The sequence below is a fragment of the Acinonyx jubatus genome, chromosome C2 (genome assembly GCF_027475565.1).
Source record: "Acinonyx jubatus isolate Ajub_Pintada_27869175 chromosome C2, VMU_Ajub_asm_v1.0, whole genome shotgun sequence".
In the NCBI taxonomy this organism is placed as follows: domain Eukaryota; kingdom Metazoa; phylum Chordata; class Mammalia; order Carnivora; family Felidae; genus Acinonyx; species Acinonyx jubatus.
This window is the reverse complement of record NC_069384.1, coordinates 788,263-810,239: the sequence shown is the minus strand read 5'-3', so window position 1 is coordinate 810,239 and position 21,977 is coordinate 788,263. Positions and strand designations below refer to the sequence as shown.

The following is a 21,977-nucleotide window of genomic DNA, read 5'->3' as shown; positions in this document are numbered from 1 at the left end:
CCCGGGGAGACCCCCGCCCTCCGCGCCGCCCCCGCCCCAGCTCCTCCTCCTCTGCCCAGCCCTCGTCCCTCCCTCCGTCCCTCCTGGGCTGTGACTTCCCTGCGAGAGCAGAGACAGCTTCTCTCTCTCCCTCTGGTCGCGCTGCAGGCCTACGCTGACCCCTGCCCTCGCTCGATGGTGACACTCCGGCGGTAACATGAAGCTGGCCCATGCTCTGGTGCCTCTGCTGCTGCAGGCCTGCTGGGTGGCCGCTCAGGACGTCCCGGGCAATGACAGGGCGGTCGCCTTCCAGGGTGAGTGGCTGGCCGCATCTCTGACCCTCTGCTTCTGCCGTCCCTGGAACCTGGGCCAGACCCTTCCCTTGATATAAGAGCTGGGGTGCCTGGGGGGCTTGAAATTCTCCGACGCGGTCCACGGCTCCCACACCCCGGGTCCCCTCTGCTTCTCCGGTCTGAGGGGCGTCAGGCTGGACCAGGGAGGAGGCCCCTATGGGGAGGGCGAGCACCACCCAGGCCTGAGCCTTCAGGGCTCCTCCAGCAGCGCGAGGGGCCGGGTGGGCGCTGTTCTTTCTCTGCCCCCCCCCCCCCCCGTTCATTCCATTTGATTCCCAGCCTGGCAGGCAGTGGAGAAACTTGCCCCCCCCCCCGCCCCGCCCTCCCCGTGCTGTCTCCTTGTTCCCAAGGTTCTGCCTACGGAGGAGCTCCCTGCCCTCCAGGCAGGATTCCCAGGACCCTCATGGGGGCTCTCACAGTCACCCTGCCCCTCACCGGGCACCTGGGGGAGGTGGCCTCTGTGTGCCCAGGGGGGTGCAAGGTGTGAGCCTCAGGCCCCTCCTCCCCACTCTTGGCCCAGACTGCCCTGTGGACCTCTTCTTTGTGCTGGACACCTCTGAGAGCGTGGCCTTGAGGCTGAAGCCCTATGGGGCCCTGGTGGACAAGGTCAAGACCTTTACCAAGCGCTTCATCGACAACCTGAGAGACAGGTAGGAGAGGCCACGCCTTTACCGCCAATCCCACACTTCTGTGAGCTTCTAAGGGAGGGCGGTGGGCCTAGGGGCCCGGCAGGCAAAGCGAGCCTCCTTTCTCATGGAGAAACGCTGGGTGGTGGCCAGGCCACTCATGCACCTCCCACATCCACAGTGGTTCAGATGAGCCAGAAAAGGGCTGAGTTTGAGATGGACCAGACCAGTCGGCCTGGTCAGCCAGGAGCCTGGGAGACAGTGCTGTGATGGGGGCTCCCAGGACCCCAAACATGCCTCCCCGCTCCCCAACTGTGTTTCAGGAGTTGGCGGGAGGCTCTGTGGCTCCGCCTTGTGCCTGAAGAGGGCACCCCTTGCCACTGCCTGGACGCTGACCTCTGCCCATGTGGACGGCAGAGTCTGAGTCCTGGACCCAACGTCCCAGTGTCCTTAGTGTCCTGGTCCGAGGAGCCCAGAGGGCCTGCCAGCTCCGTTCTGGGTTTGGGGACAGCACACTTCATTCATTCACTTACTCATTCATCTGTCTGATGAGTCTGCAGCTGTGGGGGTGGGAGTGGGGGTGGGGAAGCACCGGCAGTGGGTGTGGCTGACAATAGGACACGCCCATGGGGGGGGCAAGGCCATGCGGGGAGGGTCATAGTCAGAACCAGGCTCCTCCCCCATCCATTCAGCTGTGCAGGGCCCCAGCCCCAGTCCTTAGCCAGTCCCTGTTGACTGACTTGATGACCAGGGCGCTGAGCTTCCCGCCCACCATAAGGGGGTTGCAGGGACAGTGGGTGGGGGCTGCCCAATGTGGGGCATATGACCCGAAACCCTGAACTCAGCCAAGTGTCTGAGCCCCTGAGGTCTGATACCCCCTCCAGGTGCCTGTGGCCTCATTATTCAATTTCTTATGCCTCAGTTTCCCCGCCTGTGAAATGGGGTGAGGTCTTCCTGCTCTTGATGCTGTTAGCGTCACTGTAGGGGCTTCGGTCACCCCATCTGCTGAGCAGGCTGAAAGACGTCTACCCCAGGCTCCAATAGAGCAAACCGCTGAAAGCCTCCAGCCAAGGTGCACAGGGGCAGAGAGAGGCAGCCACTCAGATCCACGAGGACCCCCCCACCAGTGTCCCACTTAGACCTGCTCTCCGCCTCCCCTGTCGCCCTGCCCCCCTCCCACCCATGCCATCCCTGCCCCGCCCCTGTGGTCTTGTCCCGCTTTCCGCTTTCCCGATGCACACAGCTCCTTACCCAAGGACCCTTGAGATCAGAGGATACGGTGGTCACTCACTGGCTGGGGCTGGCTCTCCTGGCCACCCCACCCCTCCATGCTGGCCCCAAGGGCAGAAACCCAGCATCTAGGGCCCACAGGAAGTCCAGTCTGGGCTTGCCGGCCCCTGCCTCTCAGGGTGTGACGGGGCCAGGCAGTCGGTCCACCTGTGAAATGGGAGACCGCACACGGGGAGCCGGGGAGGGAGGCCCTGGAGGTGCCCACGGCAAATGCAGCGCCAGGACCTGGGAGAGTCCACCAGTCCACCCTGTGCTTTGTAGGTACTATCGGTGTGACCGTAACCTGGTGTGGAACGCGGGCGCGCTGCACTACAGCGACGAGGTGGAGATCATCCGCTCGCTCACACGCATGCCCAGCGGTCGCGATGTACTGAAGGCCAGTGTGGATGCGGTCAAGTACTTTGGCAAGGGCACATACACGGACTGCGCCATCAAGAAGGGGCTGGAGGAGCTGCTCGTGGGGTGAGTGCCGTCCATCCACAGCTGCGGTCTGGAAGCCCGTGCGTGTCCTGTGCAGGCTGCACCGCTTCCCGACGCAGCTCCCGGCCACCCCAGGAGCCAGTCCTGGTGTTCGAGGACATCACACTGATGGCCACCACCCAAGGGTCACTGTCCATCCCCAGGCTCCCCCTTGAGCTGTCCACTGTCTCAGCCACTGAAGGTAGAGGGGGCCGTGGGGCCAGAAGTGCCCCAGTAACCGCAGAGATGGTGTCTGCAGTCAGAGACAGAGACACAGACGGCAGAGTCTTCCTGTAGGGCGCCAGTGTCCCCCGAGCTGGCTCCACACACGACATCCGAACTGCCACAGTGAATAGTCAACAGCATCTGTGGTTGATCAGGGGAGAAGATCCCCCCCTGGCTGCAGCTCAGCCTGGCCACAGCCCCCCATGCCCTTGGCCACAGCCTCCAGGTACTCCTGGCCACAGCGCCCCATGCCCTTGGCCACAGCCCCCAGGTGCCCCCAGCCACAGGCCCCGGTGCTCCCCTGGCCACAGCCCCCTATGCCCTTGGCCACAACCCCCAGGTGCCCTGAGCCACAGGCCCCGGTGACCCCCTGGCCACAGCCCCCTATGCCCTTGGCCACAGCCCCCAGGTGCCCCCAGCCACAGGCCCCGGTGCCCCCCACTGGCCACAGCCCCTCATGCCCTTGGCCACAGCCCCAAGTGCCCCTGGCCGCAGCCAAGGATGGCTCTTCTGCTGACCCCTCCCACTACCTGTGGTCAGGGGTCCCCCCGTCAGGGTGCCTCAGAGGAGCCAGGACCTGTATCTCCCCCTGGATATGTATGCGTTTTCCAAGATGGGGCTTGAGAGAAATGTGATCCCGCAAGCCTTTATTTTCTGTTTTAATATCCTTGATCATAGCCCACTTTATAGGCAGGACTGACAGAGGGAAACCCGTGCCCAGCATAACAGGAATCAGCCTTATGAGAGTTGCATTTGGGTCTGGGTCTCCCTCTGGGGCTCTGGCCCCCGGCTCCTCACCTCCCATCTTGGGGGGGTCTCAGCTGTGTTCCAGGGGTACCCTGAGCTGTTAGGGTTGGTGGAGGGGGTGACTGAGGGGCCTCACCACTGCCCACCCCCTTGCAGGGGCTCCCACCTGAAGGAGAACAAGTACCTGATTGTAGTGACTGACGGGCACCCCCTGGAGGGCTACAAGGAGCCGTGTGGGGGCCTGGAGGACGCCGTGAACGAGGCCAAGCACCTGGGCATCAAAGTCTTCTCGGTGGCCATCACGCCCGACCACCTGGTAGGAGCCCCTGCGGGGCCTGCTGTATGGAGGGGCGCCGGGCACAGCCTGCGGGGTGCAGAGGTGCAGGCATCGAGCCGCAGGGTGGGGGCCTCAGGAAGAGCAGCGGTGGGGTGAGGCCGGGCCCCTAGCGGCCATCAACCTTGTCCCTTATCCACACCAGGAGCCACGTCTAAGCATCATCGCCACAGACCACACGTACCGGCGCAACTTCACGGCGGCTGACTGGGGGCAGAGCCGGGACGCGGAGGAAGTCATCAGCCAGACCATTGACACCATCATTGACATGATTGTGAGAGGCCGCTCTACCCTCGCGCCGGAGTCCGGAAGGCTGGGAAATCCTGTGGCCCTGAATATAAATTAATTCCACTTTTCCGTTTCACTTTTCAGAAAAACAATGTGGAGCAAGTGGTACGAGCCCCTCCCTTGCCCTCCCGTCCCCCTTCCCCTCTGTCTCCTCCGCCTCTCCCCTGCCCCTCCCTCCTTGGCCCCCCTCCCCCCACCGTCCAGGACATCACCAGCCCAGTCCCCACCGCGGGTGCCCGCCGTCGGAGCTCAGGCCGTGCACTGAGCCCTGTTCTCTAACGTGTCTTCTGTCCTCCTGCAGTGCTGTTCCTTCGAGTGTCAGGTGAGTGTGGGGCCCCGCCCACCTCTGGGGACACCCAGGATGCTACCTCGGGCTGACCTTTCTCTCCCGTCTTGCAGCCCGCCAGAGGACCTCCCGGACCACGGGGTGACCCCGGGTACGAGGTGAGTGGTCGCAGGCCCCCTGGAGGGAGAGAAGTGTGGAGTACAGCACTGGACAAATGTCCCTGCAACCTGGAGCCCCTGGTGTTGGGAACGTGGTGGGACCCCGGGCAGCTGTCCTGAGCCCCCACCGAGCACCCACTCACACTAGGTGTGGGGACAGAGAAGGAGCCCCTCCCTGAGCAGGTGTCCCCGACCATGGGGAGAGAGTCCAGTGACCCTGTGGCCGATGCCAGGGGCGAGTCTGGCCAGCTGGCCTCCCAGTCTGACAGCTGGCCTCCCCATGGCAGAGGGGTGAGCATTCGCTGGTGCTTTGCTCCCGGAGGTCCACCTTCTTGTGGGCTGGGCTGCAAACGTGGGGCCCAAGGCCAGGTGTGGCCAACACTTACAACTTTGACCGCCCATCAAAGTCCAGGGTTCTGGCACTCTTAAAAATGTTAGATTGCATGGCCATGCAGCCATATGGGCACCACCCTCCGGAGCTGAGCCGGGCCCCCTCTCCGGCCCAGGAGCCCCACACAGCAGCAGGAATGGGGTGGGGTGCCGGAGACAAATGTTCAGGGGCCAGCCAGGCGGCATGGGGCAGCACAGGGTCCGGTGGGCTCTGTGGGAGGGGGTGTGTGCCCCTGACCTTGCAGACCCCGGGTCAGGCCACAGGTGACAGGGAAGGAGCCTGAAAACCCTGAAGGCCGATGGAATATCTTCTTAATCCTTTTCTTGTGAGCAAGTTGGGGGTCCTTTCTGTCAGGTTTTTAGAAATAAACAAAAATCTTCCCCAACCTTGACCTGCTCTGTGTTGCAGGGAGAACGTGGGAAGCCAGGTCTCCCAGGAGAGAAAGGAGAAGCCGGAGACCCTGTGAGTGCCAAGCACCTGACCTCAGGGGTGGTGGGTGCTGACAACCTGAGGCTGAGAGAGGAGCCGGACTGTGGAAACTTCTAGAAGCATGGCTGGTTTCTGGGCACCATGGTCCTGTGGCCTGACCTTGAGAGGACACGGCCCCAAGGGCAGAGAACGCCAGAAGATGCTGCACAACCATTCCTTCCAGTACATTCTGCCCAGGCCTCCATTCAGGCCCAGCTCATGCCCCTCTCCTCCTAGGGGGCATCCTAGACCTTCCCCATCCCCCCTCCTCCTGGGCCCTGATCTCCCCTCTCCTCCCTGGACTCCACTGAAGAGCCCCCAGGACTGGGAGGAGGAGCCTTCACATCGGGGCTGCTCTCTGGGACTCGGGCCAGTGGTCAGCCAGCCCGGTCTCTCTGGCTGACCAGGCCTGAGCAGAGTGGGGGTCAAGACAGACTGGGGGGGGGGGGTCGCTATGGCTGCCTTCAGGGCTGCCTAACATACCCCCTCCTCTGTGTTCCAGGGAAGGCCTGGGGACCTCGGACCGGTCGGCTACCAGGGGATGAAGGTACGTCTCCCCCTCCTCCTCCAGAGCTGCCGGCCTGTCCTGGGGCCCAGTGGAACACATCCGGGCTCAGCCCAGGGCATCGGGCCCCAGGACACCAGTGACACCCTCTTTCCTCCTCTGTCTGCTTTTTAGGGAGAAAAAGGGAGCCGAGGGGAGAAGGTGAGTAAAGCAGGGCTTTGGGGCACAGAGCCACCCCCCTCATGCACAGGAGCATGACACCGCCCATCTCCAGCGTGTCTGAGCTGTGACAAGCTGTGGGGGACCCATCCTGGGACCCATCCCAATTCCCTGGGAACTCGCCCCGTATTGGGGGACCACCCCCCTCACTCTCCCTTCCTGTCTCCACAGGGCTCCAGGGGATCCAAGGGCTACAAGGTGAGTGTGGGGGCGGGGACATGTCTTCTGCCCCAGAGGGGTCCTGTCTGACCTTCGTGAACCCTTCTTTGGCCTTTGTGCCTTGCAGGGAGAGAAGGGCAAGCGTGGCATCGATGGCGTGGACGGCATGAAGGTAACCCTGCCTGGCGGGAGAGCTGGTGACTGGGAGGTGGCGAGAAAGGCAGAAGCTATTTCCTGCCAAGCCCCAGGCCCCAGTGGACCCCAAGCCTCCAACCGTCGTCCTGGTGGGGCTTTCCCGGGAGGGGATGGATGAGCCAGAACGAAAGTCTTGACCTCTAAATCTGCCTTCCTCCCTCCAGGGGGAGATGGGGTACCCCGGCCTGCCAGGGTGCAAGGGCTCACCCGGATTCGACGTAAGTTGCATTCTGTCACTCACATTTTAAGGCTAAGGTCTCGTGAGCAAATACGGACTCAGCCCTTCTGGAGCTCTAAGAGGTCACGGGCAGGCTGTACCCAGCCCAGACCTGCCTTTTCAGCTTCTATTTGTGTGCAGCCCAATGACTGCTGCTGAAGGCTGAGGACTGACCTCCTACAATTTCTTGTCAGGGCGCTCAAGGACCCCCAGGGCCCAAGGGCGACGCGGGTGCCTTCGGACTGAAAGGAGAAAAGGTTGGTGACGTCGGGCAGGCCTCCCTGTGTACCCAGTATGAATCAGAAACCATCTTGGAAGCAGATTCTCCACCCACCCTGCAAGGACCAGGCCCCCAAGTGGGCAGGCAGGAGGCCGGGGTGGAGAGAGCACAAAACCAAGCTGCAACCAAGGGCAGGCACAGTCACCCAAGGGGGGCGCCCCCTGTGCCCCCTGCAGCCCCATGTCACTGAGCCTCGGATGCGCCCTGGGGTGCATCACACTGCCCGCCTGCAGCAGATGGACGAGGTGCCCTCACGGCCTAGAATCCGTCTGTTCATGTGAAAGTCACCACTTAACAGCAAACAGGAGGCAGAAAAGTAAATAATGAGGACCCAAGGTTTTACGTCCAACTTAGAGCACAGCTTTCTGCTGTTGGTGCTTTTCCGGCGTTTTCAGCAGCAGGAAGTGCTAAGAAAGATGAAGAAGTAAGGTTGACTGAACGTGTCCTAACCACGCAGGCTTCCTGGACCGGATTTTCGGAATCCGGCCGATTGCTTTGTGGGCCTCGGACCTGACTCTGCCTTCGATGACTAGAAGTGGGCTTGCCCCTCTGCTTGAGGGGGACTTGAACAGCAGACACCGGGAAGTGGCTTCTGCAGGATTCCTGTAGAGATATGGGTGGTTGGGAAGGTTCTCAGAGTCCAAGGTGTGCTTGGTCAGGGGGTGTGGCCCGAAGTCTGGGTGAGGGGGACTGGTGCAGGGTCACTGGTGGCCCAGGACGGCCGGGCGTAGCCTCCCGCAGGCTGACCTTTCTCATCATTCCAGGGTGCACCTGGAGCTGATGGGGAGCCTGGGAGGCCGGGGAGCACAGGGCCCCCTGGGGATGAGGTGAGTGTTCACGGAGCCCCTAAAGCAGCCGGGGGTGGGGTGCGGGGGGAACCAGGAGGGGCCCAGTCCTACTCTCGTTCTCCCCCAGGACAGATGGGGGAGGGCGGGGGAGGGCGGGAAGTAGGGAGGTGGAGGGGGGCCCGGGAGGGGCCACAGCCCCGGGCCCAGTCCTACCCTTGTTCTCCCCCAGGGCGAGCCGGGGCTGCCTGGTCCCCCAGGAGAGAAGGGAGAGGCCGGCGACGAGGTGAGCACCCCACGTGATCTCCTGTCCCAACTCCGGGCCCCGAAACAGAGTTCCCATCCCAAACTGATGTTGCTTGTTCCTCTTAATCCCAGGGAAACCCGGGACCGGACGGTGCCCCTGGAGAAAGGGTGAGTGGGGTGGGGTGGCGTCTGGGCCGGCGTGGCCGGCGTGGCTGACAAGCGCCGGGGCTTCTGTCTGAGCTCAGCGGACCTCAGTCTCTGCGAGGCCGGCGTGTCTGGGGGGCCTCGGCCCGTGCCCGGCTGGAGCCCCTTCCTCGATGCCGTGTCCGAGCTGCAGTCTCACCTCTGTCCGCGGTTCTCTGCACAGGGCGGCCCCGGGGAAAGAGGACCGCGGGGGACCCCAGGCGTGCGCGGCCCCAGGGGAGACCCGGTGAGTCACTGTTCATTAAGCTGACACCCCACACCCCAGGAGGGGGCCAGAGACTGCGGTCAGGTGAGGTAAGGCTGTCAGCCTCACCGGACACGTGCCACCAAGTCCCTTTGGCATCTAGATTTCACCCGCACCTGCACCCGCTGTTCTCCCGAAGTCTGTCTCCCCGGCTCCGGAAGTGTGGCAGCCCCCCTCCCCGCCCCCGGCCCCGGAGCACCTCGAGGGGTGTGAGCAGGGCGGAGAGATGGGGGGTTGGGCCCAGATGAGGAGTGCGAGGGGCGGGGTTATCCCCTCCGCCCATCACCGATGACCAGCGTGTGCAGGGGAAACCGTCGCACACACACACACACACACACACAGCCACACAGAGACACACAGCCACACCGGGACTCACAACGGCCATCCCGGATGCAGCACCGGGAACAGTCTGCGCAGCACTGGCTCCACACCTATCATCAAGTGCACGCCTCTCACTCAGGTGGCTGCACGGCTCCTCCCGCGTCACGATTCACTCAACTCGCCATCACACATCTGGGCTTTTCCAAACACCTGCAGCCCCCCAGCAGCCCCTTAAACGTTGCAGACAGAGCTCACACTCTGGAACGGTCCTTTCTTACCACTTGAAGAGCGGGAAAGCTGAGAAGCCAGGCCCACACGGACTTCGTGGTCACAATGGCCCAGCAGGCTTGCCGAGCTGTGGCCCGCAGCGCAGCCTCCTTCCAGAGCTTTCTGTGGCCCTTGGTTCATTGGAAGGTTCTGCAGGAGCTGGAGGGCAGACACCAGAGACCGTGCCTGGTTAGAGGAGGGGAGCGCCCACCCCCACCGTTCCAGAGCCAGCAGGGAGGGATGATGGTCTTCAGACCTGGGTGAGGACCTGGCCTTCTCGCTGCAGAGCAGGGCAAGGCTTCATCTCATCCCGGGAACAGGACACCGCGGAGGCCGTGTGGTGCCTCTCGCTGTGACCACCCTGGCAAAACCGCTCCTCCTGAGGACGTGTGTCTGGGTGTCCCAATGGGGAGAGCGAGCTTAGCCTGAGGCTAAGGTCACTGAAAGAGAGATTTGCTTTCTGCCCCATCCTTGCTCCTTGTGCACTGCCCAGAACCCCCCGGCCCCCAGGAGGGCAGGGAGGGACACTGAAGCAGGGATAGCATGGCCTGACCCCTTCCAAGCCTACTGTGCTGAGATCAGGGAATGGAGGGAAGGCCAGGCCACACCCCAGGAAGTGCCCAGAGTGAACAGAGGCCGGCAGGGGTTAGGCGGGGCTCCAGCTCCTGAGACCCATCAGTGAGCCTCACTGGACAAGCAGCTAACATCAGGGGCTGCCTCCTGAAACCCCGAGAACCTCCAGATGTCCGTGTGCCTGGCCACCGTATATAAAAACCCAGGGGAAGGATGAGGCCAGGCCCACGGTGGAGGGTGGCCCTTCCTGATCTGGCCTCTGCTGGCTCAAGAGCTGCAGGACCCCCAGCCTTGCCCAGCGGCCACCCGGGCAGCTTGACCTCTCCTGGCCTCCACACTCACTGGCTCACTCCTCCCCAGGGCGAAGCTGGACCCCAGGGTGACCAGGGACGAGAAGGCCCCGTCGGCATCCCCGGAGACCCGGTAGGAAGCTGTCTGGGGGTGGGGGCCATGTCGGCTGCCAGCAGAAAGGCTCCAGCAGCTCCTGGATTTAAGGGCAGTCCCTCTCCACTTATGACTCAGGGGACTTCCTGCAGGGGCTGCCCAGGGTCAGGAGCCAGTGGGGGGGGGGGGGCAGCCGGGGTGCCCAGCCCCTGTGCCCCTGTCACCTGGCAGGCGTCTGCCAGGATGCAGAGCTCAGGGAGCACACGCCCAGGCACCCCCCAAGCTCTGCCCTCAGAGTGGGCGAGAGGGGCGCCTGGCTCGATTGGCACTGGAAGATGGCAGCGAGGACTTGAGGGGCCCTGGGACCCCTGGAGACACCCCCTGGCCTGGTGGGGCAGGGTCACCCCATAGTGGAGACGGTGTGTTTGAGCCCCCAGGAGACACCAGGTGAGGAAGAGGCTTGTTCAGCGTTTGGAATCCAGGTGTGAGATCCCGGCTGGAGGCAGATTTGAGAGTGTCAGTGCATGGAAGTTTCCAGAATTCCTGGATGTGACACCTTCCAGATGCCATGCTGGGGGAGGGGACGAGGGGAGGAAAGTGGGGGCTAAGAAAGCAGAGGGCCAGAGCGGGTCTTGGCCTCAGATGGAGCATCGTCCCCAGCACAGGGGAGGGGTCTGCCTTTCTGCCTCGTTGTCAGGAGGTCATGTTGTTGCAGATCAGGGAGGAGCTGTGGCTGTGGGCCTGAGGTGACCACCCCCCAAAAGAGCACACGAAGGGGCTGGGTGGGACATGCCCTCCCCACACCCTTCAGGAGACCCCCTCGGGTGGCCTAGACCCTCTCACCCTGCCCGCTACTCTGTGATGGGGGTCGCTCGCTGGGTGTTTCCGAGTCCTCCCTGCAGGGGACGAGGTGGCTGCCTGGCCTGCAGGAAGGACTCTGAGCTGAGACTGGGGACCTCCCAGTTGGCAGGAGGAGGGGACAGCAGCACTGGTGGGCACAGAGTTCCAAACAGGACAGCAAGGACGAGGACAGCAGCTGCGAGTGGGGGCCAACCGTGGCGGGGCCAGGCCTGGGGCTCTGGTGGGCCTTGGCTTGTGGCTTTGAGTGTTTTGGTGGCTTTTCTTGTGGAGAGAATTTGGAATTGGTATTTTAACAAAAAAGTGATTTAAAAAGCAGGAAAGAAGAAGCAGCCACAATAGGGTTGCTGAGTCTCCTGACGGTGCATTAAAAATGCACCTGGGTCCATTCCAGTGTGGGGTGCAGGGGGCGTGAGCCCACTTCCGCGGACCCAGCTCGGTGGGAAACTCTCCTCGCACATAATTCCGAGCCGGGCTCGCTGGGAGCCAGCCACTCCCAGGGTCTGTGGCCGCCTGTGAGCAGAAGAGGCACCAGAGGACCCCGGAGCTGCCGGCACAGGGCCAGAGAATTCTGAGAGTCTGGATCCCCCCTTCTTGGGGGAAAGGGGAGTAGCATCTCTCAAGTAAAATAGGCGTAGAAGTTCCCTGGCTTGTAGACACAAGACCCCGTAAACGGGCCACCTCACCTGTTTGGGAGAAGTGGTTAAATCAGTAACTCTAGCAGAAGAAAGGCTCGCGTGGAAAAATAGTTCTCCTGTCCCCGTGCCCCCTCCCCCCCCACAGGGACGGATTCTTACTTTCTTCTAAAATCTAGTTTCTTCTAGAATCCTTTCAGACAAAGCACGGGGTGTGAGAGAGTGCAGGGGTATGCGCGTTGTCTACACAAACAGCATCGCACCACGATGCTTTTTGCCTGATCCACCTGGGGACCGGCCAGGTCAGCCCCCACAGGCTCCGCCTGTAAGCCTGCAGATGCCCCTGTCTAGTCCGTTGTCAACACGTATGCAGGCGGCCTCCAGTATTTTGCTTTACAGAAAAATACTGAAATAGATATCAATGCCCATCTGTCTGTCTCTTAGCTCCTCTGGTCTCTCCATTTGCCCAGTGATCCATCCGTCCATCCATCCGTCCATCTTGAAATACTTGCAAGGCTACATCCAGAATGTAAATTCTTAGTAGCATAATGTCTTGGCCAAATGATGTGTGTATGTGTGTGTGCACGCGTGTGTGTGTGTGTTATTTGCCAAATACTTCTACTTGACCTAGCCCCACTTACGTGCCCCCCAAGAGTGTAAAACGGCTGCTGTGTTCACACCTCTGCCCACAAGAGAGATTCCACCCCGTCTGGGTGTCTGTGCACCTTGGGAGAAGGCCTTGTGTGCTCGTGCCTTGTGCCACGGTCTATGGGAAAGGCCGAGTGTGGTCTCTCGGGTTTCCAGGCCGACGTGTCCCTGTCTCAGGCTGTTCCTTCAGTGGTTGGTTCTCTGCTGGGTCTGTTTCTGTGCTGAGTTGCAGGAGGCTCCTACCCACAGACCTTTTTCCAAGTTTGCAGTCGCATGTGGCTCCGTCCCAATATCTTGTGGTTCAGGATGTCTCGCTCGTTTACAAGATTCCAAATACCTTCCCGCCTTTATTGTAGTCTTTGCTTTCTCTTTGATGCATCTGGAGGATCTACCAGGGTTCAAAGCGAGGCGGGCTTGACCTTTTCTGTGAATAGGGAGCCGGTCAGCACAACACCGACCTTTCCTGGAGATGGAGGACACCCATCGGGTGTCAACCTCTCTTCACTGCATCTTTCTGGAATCCCTGCCCTCTTTCTGCCCCTGTTCTAATGAGGCGTCCTCCCAGGAGGGCCTGCTCCGGCCACCTGCGACGTTCCCAGGCTCCCCTGCCTTCTTCAGATGGTGTGACTGCTCTAGAGGATGGTCAGTGTGGCCAGGACAAGCCGGCCACGATCTGGTCCTTCCCCGTGGCACAATTCAGGAAGTCGTTCGAGGCGCTAGGACATAAGACACTAAGAGGGGGAAGTGTCGCCGGCGTTTACTCCAGTAGCACCTGCTTGTCCCAGAGTAACTGTCACTGTAAAGCCAGACATCACCAGAGACAGCTGGGGGCGGGGGAGGGTGCTGTGTCCCTCCAGCCCGTGGCCCAGCTGCGGAGGGTCGGCTCTCTGGCCACTTGTTCACCTGAACCCTCCATGAGGGGTGGGGAGGTTAGGTGGCTGTGGAATCTGGTTTGTCCACACTGGACATCCGCCTTCCCGGCCGCAGCACAGTTTCTGCCCCCAGGGCTGCCCTCCTCCTGACTCCGTTGCAGCCCCACGACTCCAGACCCGCTAGGCAGTTGGCTTCTACGCCAGGGTGTCCGTGCAGAAGTTTCTGGGAGATGTGTTTTCCCAGAGCAGAGGAGGGATCCAGAAACTGGAGGGAGGGGTACAGTCCCGCTGTAGCCCCTGCCAGGCCTCGCCTCTTGTCCCTGTGGGGGGCACTGCCACCTCCTTGTGCAGACGCCAGCACTGCCCACCAGGAGCAGGGGGGCCCCTCGGGCCGCATCCCAGGAGGCGCCCACCCAGCAGGCCAGCTGCTGAGGCAGCTCTGCAGAAACTGTCCCCAAGCGTGGCCCTCTGCTGTCTGCTGGGTCGCCGTATTCCTGTCTCCTGGGGCCCCGGACACACCTCCCACTGGCCTGGACTCTGCTTCCCATTCTCCCTCCTGGCCCCCATTTCAGGTTCCCAAACCTACCCCTGGGAGCCCCAAGTTGGGGGCTGCTGGTCCTCGCGGTCGGCGAGCAAAGCCCCAGGTTAAGTGAGTGACGCTGACACTGCCTGGGCCCAGAGCTGGACCCTCCTGTGGTCGCAGCAGGAGCCTCCCGGCTGACCTCTGCCTAATGGGACAGGCCAGATACGGGGAGTTGTGTGCCTTTGTGAGAGGGACTAGAGAAGAAAAGCCTCACCAGGAGGCATCAGCCTGATGATGGGGCTGGGAGACGGGCCTCTGAGTCCAGGGTCATGGCTGGCAGGGTCCCCAGGGGCCAGGCAGGCCAGCCGGCTCCGTACGTGGTTTGTGCTCACCGCTTCTTTGGGCCTGGCTGGGTATGTCCCTGAAGTGCTCAGGGGACCAAGACTCTGGACCCAGAAAGGTAGGCAACTGGCCTCCAGGGAGAGGTGTAGACCAAGCAGACCAGCCGGCATGGGTCTGGGGCCCGGAGGGCTGGGGCAGGGCTGAAAGGGGTCTGACAGATGTATCTTCTTTGCAGGGTGAGGCTGGCCCCGCTGGACCTAAAGGGTACCGAGGCGACGAGGGGCCCCCGGGGCCTGAGGTGAGTAGCCCTCCCTGCCCCGGCCCCAGACTCTAGCCCCTGCAACGGCCCTTAGGACTGGGGAGCACTCCCAGTCTACACACACACACAAATGTTTTAGTGCATTTCATGGTATCTGTGCCTTTCAAGAAACATGGAAACATGGAAAATGCAGAAAAAAAATAAAACAGAGAATTGAAATCTAAACCATTACCACCCAGAGATAAATAATATAAACATTTTAGCTTATTTCTCTCCAATTTATTTTTCTTATTTCCATATTATGCCTTATAAATTTGGCTTCACAAAGTTTTTTCTTTTTAATTTTGCCATTATGAATGTTTTCTGAAACCCTAAAGATTTTGTAAACCGCGGCTGACGCGTGCTTGCTCAGTCCCGCCCGTGCTGAGTCCCTTTGTCTCTCTGAGCTCTGGGGTTGGAACTCCCGGCCCCGGAGGTAACGGTCAGTAGGCACGTAATGCCACTTCTGGTCCTGTCCTGGGGGTGCCGTCTGGGTGGGTTACTGGGCAGGAGGTATGGACTCCCCACCATCCCTAGGATGATGGATTTAAAGATCCTTCTTTTAATCATTGCTGTGCTGATGAGTAGAAATGTTGTTTTATTTAACTCGGCCTTCGTTTTCCGCAGAGAGGTGTTGTGCGTCCGGGCCTGCACTGCTGGCTGCCTGGATGTCCACTTAACTTTCCCAAACCCCCTCCTCCCCTCCTTAGGGTTCCAGAGGGGCCCCAGGGCCCACGGGACCCCCCGGAGACCCCGGGCTGATGGGCGAAAGGGTGAGTGGTGGTCCCAAGGGCCTGGGTGGGGGTGGTGCCGGGCTGCTGGGGCCTGGGAAGCCATGGTTCGAGCCCTGGGCTTCTACTGGGAAGAGCGTACATGTGGGGCCTGAGGGTCCCAGGTGCAGTGTCTGGAGAGGTGCGTCCTCCACAGGCGACTGTCCCCTCTGTGTCTAGGGGCACCACGGGCGCTGCAGTCACTGTGGTCCTCGTGGTCATGGTGCTCCTCACAGGCACTGCCCCTCCTGCTCCAAAGTCTGGGGACACGCAGGGCAGTCCTGGGCAGGGGGATGCCTTCTGGGCTGAAGAAGCCCCTCGGGGCACCATCCCGAGCCCGGCGATTCCCAGTGACAGAGCTTGGTCTGCTCTCCACAGGGGGAAGACGGCCCACCCGGAAACGGCACTGAGGGCTTCCCTGGCTTCCCTGTGAGTGCCCCAGACTCCTGTCCTAGCGCCCCCTCTGGCCAGCCGGGTTGGACCCAGGACCATGGGCCGGACCGGGACGCCGTGGCTGGGATCATCCAGTGGGCACCCCCTCCCCCCCCCCACCCCAGCCAAATCAGAGCCTGGCCTGACTGTCCCGCCTTCCCCTGCAGGGCTATCCAGGCAGCAGGGGCCCCCCCGGGATAAACGTGAGTACACACCCACCATCGGGCTCCTGGTGTGTTCACAGGCACGCGCACACGCGCGTGACATACACGCACACGTTCACACGTGTCCCCAGCACAGGCTTGGAGCCGAGGCCCCTCCCACGTGTGTCTCAGCCCGTGGGTGCCCCTGCCTGGCCCAGGGGTACACCTGGCGACCGGCACTTCCCTCTGGGCTCCCAGGGGCTCAAACCTCGGGGTGTCCTCTGGCTGGCACTCAGCCGCAGGAACGTGTGCCTGCTCTGGCGGGTCACTGTGTCTCCTTTATCTTGTCCTTGTAAAACTTCTGCTTCTTAGAAAGGAAATGCAGTGCTGCGACTGACAGTAAATAAGGCTGACTGAAAAGGGAAAGCTGGTGGAGGAGACGGCTGGCCGGAGGCCGGTGCCGGGTGGGGGAGCCCCAGCCGAGGCCCTCGCCAGAGTGAGGATGTGGCCCTGCCCCCCGCCCTCCCCGGGAGCCCAGGCCTTCGGCACCCACCCCACCCCTGGGCCAGGGTCCCAGCCACACACGCACACCTGCCCCTCCGGACCCTCCGCCACAGCGACCGCGTGTTCCCCTGTCACCCGCAGGGCACTAAAGGCTACCCGGGCCTCAAGGGGGACGAAGGAGAAGCCGGAGACCCTGGAGAGGACGTGAGTGCAGAGCTCACTGGGGAGGTCGGGGGTTGTAGAGGGAGGCAGCCGTGTGCCGCCAGGGCTGCTGAGGCTCCGAGGGCAGGCGTGGGGCCATCGGGGCACAGTGAACACGGACAGAATGCAGCAGATGGCTAGTCGATGGTGGTTGTGTCTGGTGACACTGTGCCGTTCCCTTCCAGAACAACGACATCGCACCCCCAGGTGTCAAAGGAGCCAAGGGATACCGGGGCCCTGAAGGCCCCCAGGTGAGCGGCTGCGGCCAGCCGGGGTAGGGCACACTGGCGTTCTGAGGCTGCAGAGGGGCAGGGGTGGGAACTGTGGGAGTGGGTCTCCGGGGAAGGGTTCAGGGAGGCTGGCACTTTGACAGCAGGGTTGGGAGGGAACAGGCAATTTCAAGGGTTGTGGGGAGATCAGAGAAGGGGGAGCAGCCTGTCACCAGGTGAGGGGTGAAGAGAGTGCAACAGAGCCCGGGGTGGGTGCCTGGGGGGTCCCTTGTCCATCAAGGTGGCACAGTCAGACTGGGGCGAACTATCCTCCCGGTGGTGAGTGCCCAGATGGTGAGCGCCATGCCCGGCCCACCTGCTGGCCCCCGGGCAGGGAGTAAGTGCCAGCCAGTGATTACAGAATGATGGCAGTTAAGGACTCTCCACCAGCCCTGAGCACGCAGGCCTTCAGGGGCTCCTAATGGGAAGCGGGTCAGCCCGAAGGCCAGAAGGGTGAGGGTGGGCTTGCTCAGGGCTCCCATCAGACCTGCAGCTCAGGAAGTGATGCGCCCTTATCACTTTTTTCCGGTCCTTCCTCGGACAGGGACCCCCAGGACACACAGGACCACCAGGGCCGGATGTAAGTGGGTGTCTGTGAACGTCCCTGGGGGGCCGACCACTCTGGCTAAGGATCCTGTGGGGTGGGGAGCCATGACGGCAACGGGGGCATGAAATTGTCATGGAGGAACACGGGGTGACCACATATCAGTGACCACTTCAGGTGCCCCTGCTGCGGGGTGCCTAATACTCTGAGTCAGAGCCACTATCCCAACCCAGTCCCACTGTGGTCCGCGGGGTGGCAACTGGGGGACCTGCGTCTCTTCCCCTCCAGGAATGTGAGATCTTGGACATCATCATGAAAATGTGCTGTGAGTATCTCTCATCTTTGAATAACTGTCTCAGTTGGAAGGAACTAGGTCCCACCGGCCCCAGCGCCCACTGCTGGTGCCCACGGAGGGACCATTTGAGCTGCGGCAGGGAGGGAGACAAACAGGAGGGGTGGGAGTGTGCCCCACCCACAAGAAAGTCCCCAAAGGTGGAGGGCAGGGGCCAAGCCACTGTCACCCCCACCGCCCTTCCCCGGGTGGCCCGAACACCAGGCAGAGCAGCCTACCCTGGTGAGGGTGGTCCAGGGGGGTGGGGAGCTGGCAGAGGGTTTATGACCTGATTTGTAATATGATGTGGGATCTCGACTGGAATGTAACTCATTTCTCCTCTTTTCCCCAGCTTGCTGTGGTGAGTCATTTGAATGTTTCTTGAGGGTTCCCTGTGGGTGGCAGGGCTATGCCCCCTCCTCCCAGTTTATCCTGTAGAGCAGCAGGGGACCTCACCCCCTCACCATGCCACCATGGCCTTGGGGCGCTGGCCTGTCCCTGTCCTCGCTGCAGGGACCCACGCGGCCAGCCACAGGCAGGGGCCAGAAGCCCCGGGGTCCCGGCTGGGGGTGCAGCTCTGCTGAGGGGGGCCCTGGGAGGCCCCAAGGGCTGACCCCTTCCTTGCCTGCAGAGTGCAAGTGTGGCCCCATCGACATCCTCTTCGTGCTGGACAGCTCGGAGAGCATAGGCCTTCAGAACTTTGAGATCGCCAAGGACTTCATCATCAAGGTCATCGACCGGCTGAGCAGAGACGAGCTGGTCAAGGTGAGTCACACCCGCCCTGGTGCTTCCCAGGGACACCAGGCTGGGAAGGGGTGGGTCCCAGGGCCCTTGTTCCTTAAAAGCTATAAACTCCACCCCCCAGAGTATGAGTGTGGTGGAGGGGGGCCTGTGGGCCAGGTCGGCCTGGGACAGATGGTGGGTGGAGGGGTGGCTGGTGGGACCCCCACGTCCCCTCCTGACCTTGGCGTGTGACACGTGCAGTTTGAGCCCCGGCAGTCGCACGCAGGGGTGGTGCAGTACAGCCACAACCAGATGCAGGAGCACGTGGACATGAGGACCTCCAACATCAGGAACGCTCAGGAGCTCAAGGAGTGAGTGCAGCGGCGTGCCCGGCCAGCCCTGCCCTCCAGCAGCCCGGCCCGTCCCCCGGCCCCGCCCCAGCACTGACAGCAGGTGCTCTGGCCCCACAGAGCCATCAAGAAGCTGCAGTGGATGGCGGGGGGCACGTTCACCGGCGAGGCCCTGCAGTACACGCGGGACCGGCTGCTGCCACCCTCTGACAACAACCAGATAGTGCTAGTCATCACGGACGGCCGCTCAGACACCCAGAGGGACCCCACCCCGCTCAGCGTGCTCTGCGGCCCGGACGTCCAGGTGGGGCCACCCCCACGCCACCCGCCACCCCTCCTGCCCCTCCCCCCGGAATGTGGGGGACCTTCTCCACCGGGGCCACGCCGACACCGCCCCTCCCCTACAGGTGGTCTCCGTGGGCATCAAGGACATGTTTGGCTTCGTCGCGGGCTCCGACCAGCTCAACGTCATCTCCTGCCAAGGCCTGGGGCCCCAGGGCCGGCCAGGCATCTCTCTGGTGAAGGAGAACTATGCCGAGCTGCTCGAGGACGCCTTCCTAAAGAACATCACCACCCAGATCTGCATAGGTGGGCTCAGGGTGGGCGCCGCACTGGGGTGGGCGAGGCTCTGCTCTCAGCCCCGCGACCTCCTGGCCACAGGGGCCCGGCACCCCCAGCCGACAGCACCAGGGCCTCGCACTGGTGCTTGAGGCCGCCGTGGCGCAGCTCCCACGCTCCCAGTGCGGGCGGCACCGTGCTTCTCGCACTTCCTCCCGTGAGTGCTCGTGCTTGCCGTGGTCCCCGCAGGTGCATCCACACGCCGGGGCAGGGGTTGGCCTCGGAGCTCAAGACCACTCAGAGGCCCCCGCCGCAGAACACGCCTTTCTGGGCCCGGCCCGGTGGTAGAGCTGGGTCTGCAGCACAGGCAGCTGGTGGACGGCCAGACACAGCTGCCGCGGTCAGATACGCCTGCCTGCAGCCACCCGGTCGGTGTCGCCTGGGGACAGTGTGGCGCGGGGTGTCTGACCTGCAGACCGTCCTTTCTCCCCGCTGAGCTTCGGCCAACCGGTCCTCGGAAGGGGCCCGGGCTCTGCCCCCCGCCCCCCGCCCCTCACTGGGTTGGTGTGAGGGCCACAGAACAGCAGGCGGGGGCCCGGCCCAAGACCTCAAGGCCCACCCTCGAATAGGGGGGCACCCCTTCTCGGCGGGGCCGAGTGGGCCGAGTAGATGCTGGCCAGGCGTCTAGGAGTGCCACCTGTGCACGTGGCTACTCCACGCCTGCCATGCGAGAGCTTTGCCGCCATTTTTGCTGGGGGGTTACAGCTGGGAGGGTGGTCCGTGAGATCACTGGCTTCACACCGCATGGCGTTTTTCTCTCTTACAGACAAGAAGTGCCCAGATTACACGTGCCCAAGTGAGTACCCGGGGTGCGTGGACAGGGTGCCGGCGGGGGCTCCCGGAGGAGGGCGAGAGATAGGGGGAGCCCAGGGCAGCCGAGTCGGGAGGCCCCGGCCGCGCACCAACACGACCCCCCACCCCGCAGTCACCTTCACCTCCCCGGCCGACATCACCATCCTGCTGGACGGCTCGGCCAGCGTGGGCAGCCACAACTTCGACACCACCAGGCGCTTCGCCAAGCGGCTGGCCGAGCGCTTCCTGACGGCGGGCAAGACGAACCCCTCCCACGACGTGCGGGTGTCGGTGGTGCAGTACAGCGGCCCCGGGCAGCAGCAGCCGGAGCGCGCGTCGCTGCAGTTTCTGCAGAACTACACCGTGCTGGCCAGCACCGTGGACAGCATGACCTTCTTCAACGACGCCACTGACGTCAACGACGCCCTCGGCTACGTGACGCGCTTCTACCGCGAGGCCTCGTCCGTCCCAGCCAAGAAGAGGCTGCTGCTCTTCTCTGACGGCAACTCACAGGGGGCCACGGCGGCGGCCATCGAGAAGGCGGTGCAGGAGGCCCAGCGGGCAGACATCGAGATCTTCGTGGTGGTGGTGGGCCGCCAGGTGAACGAGCCGCACATCCGTGTCCTGGTCACAGGCAAGACGGCCGAGTACGACGTGGCCTATGGCGAGCGCCACCTGTTCCGCGTGCCCAGCTACCAGGCCCTAATGCGTGGCGTCTTCTACCAGACGGTGTCCAGGAAGGTGGCGCTGAGCTAGCGCCGGGGCCCCTCTTCCACCGCGAAAACGGGAAGTAAGATGTGACGTGAATGTTCCTGACCAACCTGATGAGCTGGATGTTTCTAAAGGAAAGCCTTGGAAAGCCGCGTGTGTTTTGCCCGCCCCTGGGGTCCCGGGACCCTGCCAGCGCCTACCCTGCTCACCGTGTTAGCATCCCCCCACCCCCAGCAGGCTCTGAATCCCCGAAGGCGCTTCCCCCTTCCCTGTCTGGGGGGTCGCTTGAGTGCGGCCTCCCCTCCCGCACCTCCCGCATAGTCTGACTTTTCTCACTAATCCTGCACAATTCTTTAGTTAGCATTTCATGTACACTCTCAAAAGTCTGCTAGTAAATTCGTGTGAGACGATGGACGCTTCGTTTTTGGAAAGCCAAGGTCGAGAGCATTTTTAAAACATGACCCCTGACGAGTAGACTCCTCCATATAAGGTTCTCCTTCCTCAGGGCTCAGACCTTGGTTCCTGAGGCCTCGGGCCACAGAGCTCAGGGCAAGCGAACGCTTACACGCTGACTGGTGTCTCCAGAAAACGGCAGAAAACGGTGACTCCCCAACCCGAAAACCCCGAGAACAACGGTGCTACCCTGTAGACCCCTGCCCCATCTACTCAGAGGCCTGGACCCCTGGGCCATCCAGTGACACAAAGTGATGTGTTTAAAAAAAATAATAAAAAATAACCCAAAGCTCTTTTTCCTCAAGAGAGTGATTGGTTCCACATTTTATTCAAGATCCCGTTTATTTGTTAGTTTTATTTTTACTCCTTCCTGTGTTTTTTCTCACTGTGTCCATATCAGAGGCTTTTTGAAATAAAAGTTTTCACTCCTCTGTCCGCGGTCATCTTTCTGTGGAGTAAAAAAATCCCAGCAGACCCGCACTTCCCACAACAGGAGGAGACCGTGGAGATGGTCGGGGGTCCGGACGGACAGCCCTCTCTGGGGTTGGGGGTGGACTGTCCACGGATGGGGAGGAGCAGGGAGGGGCCCTGACACCCTGCGCCACAAAAGCAGAAGCGCGTTAGGTCTCAGAGGGCTGGGAGAGCTGGCCGGATCCAACGAGACGAAACCCCAGAAAGGCCAGCCTTCTGGCACCAGAAACAGCCTGCGAGTCCCTGAGGAGGAGGCAGCGGGACCGGCGGGCCCCGTGGAAAGCTG

At 62.2% G+C, this 21,977-nt stretch overlaps 1 protein-coding gene across 1 annotated transcript; it reads left to right on the top strand.

The window, feature by feature from the left end:
- Positions 1 to 75: 75 nt before the first annotated feature.
- Positions 76 to 21,651, top strand: COL6A1 (collagen type VI alpha 1 chain). The gene is made up of 35 exons (XM_027041379.2): positions 76 to 293; positions 853 to 982; positions 2,510 to 2,710; positions 3,836 to 3,995; positions 4,159 to 4,287; positions 4,386 to 4,406; positions 4,603 to 4,623; positions 4,701 to 4,745; positions 5,545 to 5,598; positions 6,107 to 6,151; positions 6,284 to 6,310; positions 6,500 to 6,526; positions 6,615 to 6,659; positions 6,847 to 6,900; positions 7,094 to 7,156; positions 7,944 to 8,006; positions 8,197 to 8,250; positions 8,343 to 8,378; positions 8,578 to 8,640; positions 10,180 to 10,242; positions 14,317 to 14,379; positions 15,090 to 15,152; positions 15,528 to 15,578; positions 15,749 to 15,784; positions 16,370 to 16,432; positions 16,615 to 16,680; positions 17,243 to 17,278; positions 17,531 to 17,567; positions 17,926 to 17,934; positions 18,205 to 18,338; positions 18,558 to 18,667; positions 18,767 to 18,950; positions 19,054 to 19,234; positions 20,031 to 20,060; positions 20,190 to 21,651. Exons 1-35 carry the CDS (start codon positions 197 to 199, stop codon positions 20,810 to 20,812), a joined length of 3,084 nt encoding a protein of 1,027 aa, XP_026897180.1. The 5' UTR covers positions 76 to 196; the 3' UTR covers positions 20,813 to 21,651.
- The last annotated feature ends 326 nt before the right edge of the window (positions 21,652 to 21,977 follow it).